This window comes from Cetorhinus maximus, chromosome 18 (assembly GCF_964194155.1).
Source record: "Cetorhinus maximus chromosome 18, sCetMax3.hap1.1, whole genome shotgun sequence".
NCBI classification, from domain to species: Eukaryota; Metazoa; Chordata; class Chondrichthyes; order Lamniformes; family Cetorhinidae; genus Cetorhinus; species Cetorhinus maximus.
The window spans coordinates 85,439,156-85,449,732 of record NC_135896.1 but is presented as its reverse complement, the minus strand read 5'-3'; the positions used below and the strand labels follow the sequence as shown (position 1 = coordinate 85,449,732).

The 10,577-nt window shown below is 45.0% G+C and overlaps 1 protein-coding gene across 1 annotated transcript in view; it reads right to left on the bottom strand.

The window, feature by feature from the left end:
* Positions 1 to 7,376: 7,376 nt before the first annotated feature.
* LOC144693316 (bcl-2-modifying factor-like) overlaps positions 7,377 to 10,577 on the bottom strand; it is a 65,111-nt gene continuing 61,910 nt past the window's right edge. Inside the window, exon 4 of the mRNA XM_078563107.1 lies at positions 7,377 to 8,382. Coding sequence (XP_078419233.1) covers positions 8,269 to 8,382 — 114 coding nt within the window. The 3' untranslated portion in view covers positions 7,377 to 8,268. The remainder of the gene's footprint in view (positions 8,383 to 10,577) is intronic.

Genomic DNA, 10,577 nt, shown 5'->3' with positions numbered 1-10,577 from the left:
GGAGAGAGGGCTGTGAAGTCTTGGATGATGGCATCTCAGCACTCGGTGAAGGAAGTTCCACGTCACAGCGAGCAGTTATGATATTGGGGTCCTGACTGTGACATCAGGGAGGAAGCAATATTTGTCCAGCGTATATAATTGCCACAATTGCATTATGACAGTGGCTAGTTCTCCCGCCCCCTGGGCACTTGTCCTCCTCTGCCAACTCCTAAGGTGCCAGTTTCAGCATATGATCAAATTGGCCTGTTCCACTTGAGCTGGCACAGCCACCTCAAGGTAAAGCGAAGAAATTGCACACTAGACAAACTAGACAAGACCAGTAATACACAAAATAAATTATACAGAATAAATTACAGAAACAAATGGGAGCTTCCTTGTACCTTTTACAAGGTTGACTGAGGCAGTCGGCGATGAGCTTTCTGTGCAGTTCCTTATCAGTTGTCCATTCTTGAGGCAGTCTTTCTATGTTAGCTGGCTCAGTGTTCAAAGATTGCAGGAAACATTTTTTTTTTTTTTTTTGTAAAAAGGCTGCACCCACAAAACGCGCCGGGATGGGTAAAAGTACCAGTGTTAGCTTCACTTCCCGTTCCTCCCGAGCAAATGTTGCAACTCTTCGCTCAGAGTCACAGAAGGGTCAAGTGTCAAGGCTGGACAGCCAGGGTGGCGGGGGTGAGGGAGGGAGGGTCACTTGCTGCCTTCCCCTGATGGGACAATTTTTAAGGAGAAACCATAAGATGATTCATTGAAAGGATGACTCCGTTAACCTGTATGAATGTGTGTACATGTATCTGTACACATGGGTATATGCATGTATGTCTATCAGCATCTGTTGAGACACAATAACTGTACTGTTGTTGCTACATACCACATATCCTTCTTTCCCCACCTACATTCTCACTGTGCTACCAATAAACCTCATTGCACAGTCTTACTTTTTCTATCACAGGACATCAACACTGTGGAACTCTTCATCTCCCTCAATCTACCTCTTATCTTTCTAAACCAAGCTTGGCAGAGGCATGGTTACAGCACAGGAGAAAGACATTCAGGCCATCATGTCTGTGCCAGCTCCCTACAAGGGCAATTCACCAAGTGCCACTCCCCCTTGTTTATGGTTATGTTAATAGACTAGTAATCCAGAGATGCCTGGACGAATGATCTGGTGACATGGGTTCAAATCCCACCGTGGCTGAGGAATGTGAATTCAATAAATGAAATAAAATCTAGAATTTAAAAACTAGTGCCAGTAATAGTGATTGTGAAGCTACTAGATTGTCATAAAAACTCATGGGGTTCACTAATGTCCTTTGAGGAAGGAAATCTGCTGTCCTTACTTGGTCTGACCTATACATGACTCCAGACCCACATGTGGCTGACTCTTCCAGGATTCTCCTGGAGTTTCCAGGAATTAAAGACTAATCTCCTGTACACTGCTACTAGCAAATCCAGGAGAAGGTTCAGAAGGTCATTAAAAAAAAAATAAATGCATGTGTTTCTTTTAGTTATAAAGAATATTGGAGACGGGGTGCAGGGTTAATAAAGAGTGTTCATTTTCTGATATGAAGGAGAAGGTGGGAAATGGTGAGGATGGGCATGTCTAAGGGCCAATAGCAGGAGTATGGGGGGGTGGAGTCATGGTCATATGACAGAGCCTTCCTGTCCAACTAAAGTTGGTAGGTTTAGGTCTTCCCTTTGTACCTAACTGGCCTAAGATTTGCCCCTGGCAACTCATTTAAAGAAAAACCCCCATCTACATTGATGTACTTTGCTAAATTCATAGTACAAGTTCAAATTCATGTTTCAAGAGGTATCCAAACAAAATGCTTCATATCTGGACACAAGTGTTACCAACGCTCCATGCTTTATCTGTGATTTAAGTGGTTTTGCACTATTGTGATAACTTGGACAATTTGAATGTCCAAGCAATAGTGTAAAACAATAAGTCCTTTACAAATTTGTGAATGTTTCAACAAGGGGTATCTCTGTTCCGCCTGGGTGGTACTTAAAGCAGCAAATTCAAAGGGGTATCTTGGCATCACCTTGGCAACCAATCTTCAGTTCACTGCATCATCACATCACCTACTTTCCCTTGCAGCCCATTATCTCCGGGCAGCTTCCTTTCTTCCGAAAGGAAGATAGCTCCGCAAGGCATTGCACATGGCAAGACCAAGGGGAAAATAAACAGGAAAGGAACAGAGATAATCTCAAGGGTTTTGGCCAATTCTGAAGGATGGTAACATAGAAATATCAGGAACAGCAGTAGGCCATTCAGCCTCTTCGGCCGCTGCACCATAAATTAGGTTTGCTGATCTGCACCTCAACATGTGAGGACAGTTTTTGCCATTCAAATTCCCTAAATCTGAAGCACTGTCAAAGCAGCAAGTGCAAGCAGCAGAGCAGTGAACTGTGCAATAGGTAGCAGCCACCTTGCTGCTCCAAGTCCAACAATCAATATCATTAAAGCACTTTGAGACATCTTGTGGTCGTGAAAGGCGCTATATAAATGCAAGTCTTTCCTTTTTTATTCACTCATGGGATGTGGGCATCACTGGCTAGGCCAGCATTTATTGCCCATCTCTAGTTGCCCTTGAGAAGGTGGTGGTGAGCTGCCTTCTTGAACCGCTGCAGTCCCTGTGGTGTAGGTACACCCACGGTGCTGTTAGGAAGGGAATTCCAGGATTTTGAACAGTGAAGGAACGACGATATATTTCTAAGTCAGGATGGTGGGTGGCTTGAAGGGGAACTTGCAAATGGTGGTGTTCCCATATGTCTGCTGCCCTTGTCCTTCTAGATGGTAGTGGTAGTGGTCATGGGTTTGAAAGGTGCTGTCTAAGGAACCTTGGTGAGTTCCTGCAGTGCATCTTGTAGATGATATGCAGTGCTGCCACTTAGCATTGGTGGTGGAGGGAGTGAATGTTTGTGGATGGGGTACCAACCAAGTGGGCTGCTTTGTCCTGGATGGTGTCAGGCTTCTTGAGTGTCGTGAAAGCTGCATTCATTCAGGCAAGTGGAAAGTATTCCATCACACTCCTGACTTGTGCCTTGTAAATGGTGGACAGGCTTTGGGGAGTCAGGAGGTGAGTTATGTGCCACAGTATTCCTAGCCTCTTGAAGCCACAGTATTTATTTGGCTAGTCCAGTTCTGTTTCTGGGCAATGGTAACCCCCAAGATGTTGATGGTGGGGGATTCAGTGATGGTAATGCCATTTCCATTTAATAACCAGCACATTCAAGTGCAGTTGTCAAGGGATGCCGGTTTTGTTAAAGGTGGGGGAGAGTGAAAGATTAAGATAGAGAAAGATGAACAAGAGATCGAGAAGGAAGAGAGTGAGAGGGCAAGAAAGGTGGGAGAGAAGAAAAAAAATCTCAATTGCACTGATTTAGAGAGAACACAAGGAAGTATGAAAGAGAAGAGAGAAATGCGGAAAGAACAAATGGGAAAGAGAAATAATGAGACACAAAGACACAGCACAGGCCAGCGAGAAATAGACAGAATGTAAGAACAGAGAGGTCTGATGAGATAGCTGAAAACTGGCCAGGGGAAGGGGGAAGGGAAGGAGAAAACCTGTGACAAAGAAGGATGGAGAAAGTGCGTGCAAGAGGTAGCATGAGTTGAAGCGTTCAGTGTGCAGCATTAATTGCAACTGGCAGGCTTCAGTGACAAGGAAGCAGCTCAGAGTTACTGCTTCCTGCCGCGCCAGACCAGGGTCTACTAATTAAAATAGCTGGAGCCTTTCATTAGACCTTTCTTGCTCTTCTTTCGCTAATAAAACCTTTTGATTTCCTTGAACAACAACTGAAAAAGTTGTTGTAAATATAACCAAGAGCATTACCACAATGGGATTAGTCTGCACCTGAACTGAGGGCAGTATAATTATACCAAGTTTAGCTCTGATGATCTAATAACTAGCTGTAAGTAGCCTGAATAAACAGCTAGCAGTTAATTAATGTTTAATTCAATACCCTTTCATCTCTTACTATTGAGCCAATCCCATCAGATATGATGCAATGGTCTGCTTCTCAGTTGGGTTGCAGGTCAAGGGCTACAGGTCATAGATCAGCCAGCAAATAAAACACGTAGAGGTTTATGGAACTGGTAATAGTGGTAGGAGACAAAAAACGTAGGAAGGCAAATGGAATGTTGTCATTTATTGCAAGGGCAATGGAATTAGAAGTAGGGATGTTTTGCCACAGTTATGCAGGATGCTGGTGAGACCACATTTGGAATACTGTGTACAGTTTTGGTCCCCTTATTTAAGAAAGGATATAAATGCGTTAGAAGCAGTTGAGAAGGTTCACTCAACTGATACCTGAGATGGGGGGTGGGGTGGTTATCTTATGAGGAAAGGTTGGACAGGCTGGGCCTGTATTTATTGGAGTTCAGAAGAATGAGAGGTGACCTTATTGAAATATATAAGATCCTATGGGGACTTGACAGGGTGGATGCTGAAAGGATGTTTCCCCTTGCGGGAGAGACTAGGGAACACAGTTTGAAAATAAGGGCTCTCCGCTTTTAAGACGGAGATGAGAAGGAATGTTTTCTCTCAGAGGGCCGTGAGTCTTTGGAACTCTCTTTCCCAGAGAGCGGTGGAAGCAGGGTCTTTGAATATTTTTAAGGCTGAGGTAGATAGATTCTTGACTAACAAGGGAATCATCAGAGGTAGGCAAATATGAAGTTAAGGCCACAATCAGATCAGTCATGATCTTATCGAATGGCAGAGCAGGCTCAAGGGGCCTAATGGCCTACTCCTGTTTCTAATTCATATGTTTATATGTATGTTCATAACCCATCTCAGGCGTGTTTGCAGCTGATGGCTGGTTAACATGTGGCACTGGCAACAACTGCCCACCTCCCTTTCCTTTACCCCGCCCCCGCCAACACTCCATCTATTCCCCCAATCAGGGTGGATGATCTAATGTGGATCAGCAAGAAAAAATGGTAAACAAAGCCACTTTGAAGGGGCAGTAGGTGGGAATGCGGAATTGGCCTCAGTGAGCTTGGGCCAGGGGGCAGAAGGTTTTGGTCAATAGCAGAAAAGTAGGTGGGGCACCGCATTCTATGGTTGGCTAGCTGACTCACATTCACCATCTGGACCGCATGGCCAAATCTATAGAGCCACTGCAATGATCCCAATTAAATGGTGACGTGCAAGGTGACTTTAGTCCTTCAGTAAAGAATTTTTCCTTTAAGGTTATGGAAATCTTTTAAGAGAAGCTTCTCAATGACGAGTGTGGACTTTAAGCAGCAGATCTGGGAACGTAGATTTCCAAGCCTCTTCCCCTCCCCCCCCATATTCCCGAAGGCCTAAGCCGTTTTAAATAAAAGACTTGCATTTATTTGATGCCTTTCACGACCTCAGGACATCCCTAAGCTTTTCACATCCATATGAGCACTTTTGAAACATAGCTATTGTTGCAATGTAGAAAAAGGCAGCAGCCAATTTGTGAACAGGAAGCTCTCACAATGGTGCATGCAGTCAAAGCAATATACGGTTGAGACTATGAATGCTTGTAGGGTCATTGAAGACTGTTTGCATTGAAGGGTTTTGTTTAATAATTGGCCCATCGCTGGCATGATCTCCTGTGCTGCCAAAATAGCTTCAGTACCACTCCCTTTCTGAACTTAGTGCTTGCATCAGTCAGCTACTCACTGAGTTTGATTGTAAGCTTCCAGGATTCCTTCATGAAGAGCAACATGTTCATGGTCCTAGAAAAGTGTTAGTGGAAAGGGACTTTTTAGCACCATCCTGGTAGACTTAAGTAGCTTTCTGTTAGAAATGGGATTGTCAAGATTGGCGTTAGTAATGTCGGCCTGTTTAAATAGGTGGTCACCCTGGGGTTGGGAACCTCAAGACACCCACCTCAAGCCAACAGGGGCCAAGAGCACAGGCCACACTGGAGATTCTGATCATTCCACCAGTGATGGGCAGCTCTGTATGGGCCTGTACACTGGAGATCTCTCCCTACACCATCTGAAAGACAGCCTGTGGCACAATGGGCACAACATGGCATCAGAAACCAATTTTCAACCTTCACTGGAAATGGAGAGGGCTTTGCAGTGACCTGAGGACTTGGCTTAGGCTCCAATAATCTTGGAACACCATCAATGCATAAGTATGGTAGAAATTGCAGTCCTTTACCACACAGAAGGTAGGAAGGATAAATGGTATCTTAGTGGTTCTGTGGGTACGAGTGCTCTCGAGCTCTCTAAACAGCTCAACAAGTTATTACAGTAGTAGTGAAGTTTCATACAGTCCCAAATTCAACTTCTGCCTATGCTGTGTTAGCTGATCTTAGCTCTAGTGGTCCTTGGCTTAGGAGGGGAAATTCATCCATGATTCCGGCTCCCAGCTGCTATAAAGCAATACAAAAACAGAATTACCTGGAAAAACTCAGCAGGTCTGGCAGCATCGGCGGAGAAGAAATCAGTTAACGTTTCGAGCCTTCATGGCCCTTCGGTTCTGCCGAAGGGCCATGAAGGCTCGAAACGTTAACTGATTTCTTCTCCGCCGATGCTGCCAGACCTGCTGAGTTTTTCCAGGTAATTCTGTTTTTGTTTTGGATTTCCAGCATCCGCAGTAGCTTTTAGCTTTTTGTTTTTATCTTTCTGCTATAAAGCAATGCCTGCTGGAAGTGAATGGTGGGTGAGGGCAGGACTTGGCTTGACGATGGTGCCATGCCTGGCTAACCTGACAACATTCATGTGAATAATGAGCCTTGAGATGATGTACCAACCATTGCCTGCAGAACTGTACCCTTACCAAGCAGTTCAAGGCCTCCAGTAAACTGGTGCAGCGAAAGAGAAAGAAAAGGCTCTCGCTTAAGGATCTGAATGGAGAGCGATTCAGATTGAATCATAAGGTCAGAATCTCCCTCAAAAAGCCCAGAAGGTCAGCAATCTTTGAAATGGTGAATTGGGCAAGATTTAATAGAGCTGTTCAAAATTACATGAGGTTTTGATGTACGAAAAAGGGAGAAAATGTTTTTACTGCATGAGGGTCAGTAACCAGAGGGCACATACTTAGGATAATTGGCAAAAGAACCAGAGGGAAAATGAGGAGAAGTTGTTTTACACAGGGCAAAGTTATGACCTGAAAAAGTGGGGAAAGCAGATGCAATAGTCACTTTTCAAAGCGAATTGGATAAATACTTGAAAAAGAAAAAAATTGCAAGACTATAGGGAAAGAGTGTGGGGAGCCGGGCTAATTGGATAGCTCTTCCAAAGGGCATGCATGTGCACTATAGGCCGAATGGTGTCTCAGCCACTTCCAAGCGCATTTTCACTCTCTGGTTCTGGTTCTCTCTCCTCTGTCCACCCCACATAACATGCAAGTTCCTCATATAACTAAAGCACAAATCAGAAAAACGGTCATTGCTCTGCAATATTTTTCATTTTTTTTCCAAAATAATAACTGACTTCTAAAGTGAAGTGGAAAGGCAATTGGTCAGAAATGGAGTCTAAGCCTCTGTTTGGGCTCGTGCAGTCAGTCTAGGAAAAACCGGCCTGCTGGAGAGACAATGCTCTCAGCCCGAATGCCAATACTCACTCAACAAAGTTCGAAACCCAAAAGTGGTCACAACATAGTATCTTAAATAAACCATTGGCAAACAAAGCTTTCAGCAAGACAATAGGAGCCCAACAGTGGACTTTGTGCACGAGTTGGGCACAAAAATTTCAAGGCACCTCAATCTTAGCTCTTCCAGGAGAAATAATCTAGTTCTCGGAGAGGTCACTTAGTTAAGGGGGAATGAAAGATATACCAAACATATGGTAAACCTCTATGGGATTGCACATAACCAACGTTGAGAATCCAGTGACATTTGCTTTGGTTTAGTACTAAAGACTCTTTGGTGCGGCTTTGATGATTTGATGAATGGTAAGGTGTCTCCATTTTGTTTCTCTTTCTTCTTCTTGCCGCCGCTGTGCTTGTGTGTGTTTTTTTTTGTTCACTATTATTTTTTGTTGAGTTCTGGAAGGAACAGGAAAAAAGAAGTAGAACACATTCTTCGCAGAGTTGAGGGGCTTATCAGGAGTCCAGCCTTTGGGAAATGAGGCATTGGTGGCAGATGGGGAGCACATGAAGGTGGACAGCAAGTTTCTACTGGAGGTCTATGAGAAGCAAAGCTCCATTTCCGCTTTTAAGAGAAAGGTAACACCATCCGACCAGCGGTGTGTGTCTTCCAACCCGTGGTTTTGTGCCCTCGTTTAGTGCCATTCGCAGCACTCCTTTGGTTGCACAGTGGAGGGGTGAATGGGGAGGTTGGGCCTCACCTTTGCCCTGCCGCCTCCACATTCTCTTCAGGGTCAAAAATCAAGGTGAAGAGGAGCAGGAGAAGCCGCCACCAGAAGGGCTGGTCTACGTGGTTTTCGTTCCTGTTACGCTGTGAAAGAAGAATAAAATCCATTGTGAGAAATTGCAAAGCCTTGACATATCAGAACAGAGAGCTCTGGTCGCACAGCACTTGAGCAGCGTTCAAAGTACATTTGTTTTAAATGCAACACAAATGGTGAGACACAGGTATCACTTTATATTGGGAAACGTCAGGATTTTACAGGCTGCATGCAGTTTCATGGTGGGGTGACGATGGTGGAAGAGGAGGGGATGAGTGGGCAGGGTTGAACGAGTGGGGGATGGTGGGTGGTGTTGGAGGAGTGGGTATGGGGGTGGGCATGTATTCCAGATAATAAGCGTTACTGGACATTCAATCACATGGACAGCATGGCTGAACCTGATTCTCTCGTTACCTACGTTACACCACATAAAGACCTGCCACCAGCCTATCCCCGCAACACACACACACCATCCATCACCCACCCCCATGCTGGGTTAAAATCCTGGAACTCCCTCCCTAACAGCACTGTGGGTGTACCTACACCACATGGACTGCAGCGGTTCAAGAAGGCAGCTCACCACCACCTTCTCAAGGGCAATTAGGGATGGGCAATAAATGCTGGCCTAGCCAGCGATGCCCACATCCCATGAATGATTAGAGGAAAGACACACAGACCACCCCCACACACCAGTTCCCCCCATCCACACACAGCACCTGTCTCTCTCTCTCTCACATACACACACACACACTATCCTGCAGACACACCCACAGAACTCCCCAACACACCCCCTCTGGATCTTCCAGGCACACACCACCATCACACTCATACCTATATAGTGGTGATGGTGTATTACAGTTCACACAGGGAGTCTGAATTACTGTGGCTACATGCACTTAGGCATACATGCTGTAGTTACGAATAGTGATGGTAGAGGCTCCAATTTTCTTTTCATCATATGGCTGACCAGGAATCTCTCCCCCCTCTTACCACCTGCCATTAGCATGTGCTGGAAGGATTTGCAGGTTGATGCCTGACCTGTTTGGCTGCATTATGAATGCACCTTCCTGGGCCATCAAGTCCTGAAGTGGAGCTTGAACCTGGATCTCCTGGTTCAGAGGCAGGGACACTGCCCACTGTGCCACAAAACCACCTAATGGAGTATATAGGGAGTAAACTTTCACATTGGCCCAGAGAACCCAGATTCAATGTGATTAGCAAAATAACTAGGGAAAGATGAGGAGAATTTTTTACCCTCCATTTATCATTTAGAATACAGTGCCTGAATGAGTGGTGGCAGCTTTCAAAAGGCAATTGGATAAATATTTGCAAAGGAAACCTTTGCAGTACTATGGGGAAAAAGCAGGGGAGTGGGACCAAATGGAAATGATAGAACAATCAAAACATGTCGAATAGAAGGAGGCTACTCAACCCATCATGCCTGTGCTAGCTCTTTGAACGAGCAGCCACGCTTAGTCCCACACCTAACTTTTTGTTTGTAACTCTATAAGTTCCTCATCCAAGTGCACCTGTTAAACACCATTTTAAAATAATTTATGGAGTCAGCTTCCATTACCTCATCAAATCAAGCGATTCAGATCCAGGCAACGCTTTGAGTGAAAAGATTTCAGCCACCCTTTTTCCCATTATTTTGGATCCGTGTCCTCCAATTACTGACCCACTCACCAGAGGGAATAGCTTTTTGCCAACTCTACCAAAACCTCTCATCACCTTGAAAACCTTTACTTATGTCACCACTTATCTTCCTTTGTTCCAAGGACTACAGCCCCGACATTTTCCAAAAGCAAAATACTGCGGATGCTGGAAATCTGAAATAAAAACAGAAAATGCTGGAAATACTCAGCGGGTCTGGCAGCATTTGTGGAGACAGAAAAACAGAGTTAATGTTTCAGGTCGATAACGCTGTTTCCCTCTCCACAGATGCTGCCAGAGCTACTGTGTGCTTCTAGCATTTTCTAAGGCTTTTCCATTTTTTCTGATGTGTGGTACCTGGAATTGTCCATTGTACTCCTAAGACCCCCGTACTTACTTGGTCCTGGACCCCTGGGGCTCAGACTCTGGGGACTGCTTGCAGTACCAGTCCTTTCCATTGTAGCTTCAGGCGCTGCTAAGACTAGAGAGATGCCGGCCAATCTTATTAGACGGCAGTTCTCTGAGGCGGGAATTCCTTTCGAATTAGGGGCAGAAATCCCACTCCCAGCCAATCAACGCTCCTGGCTGCAGG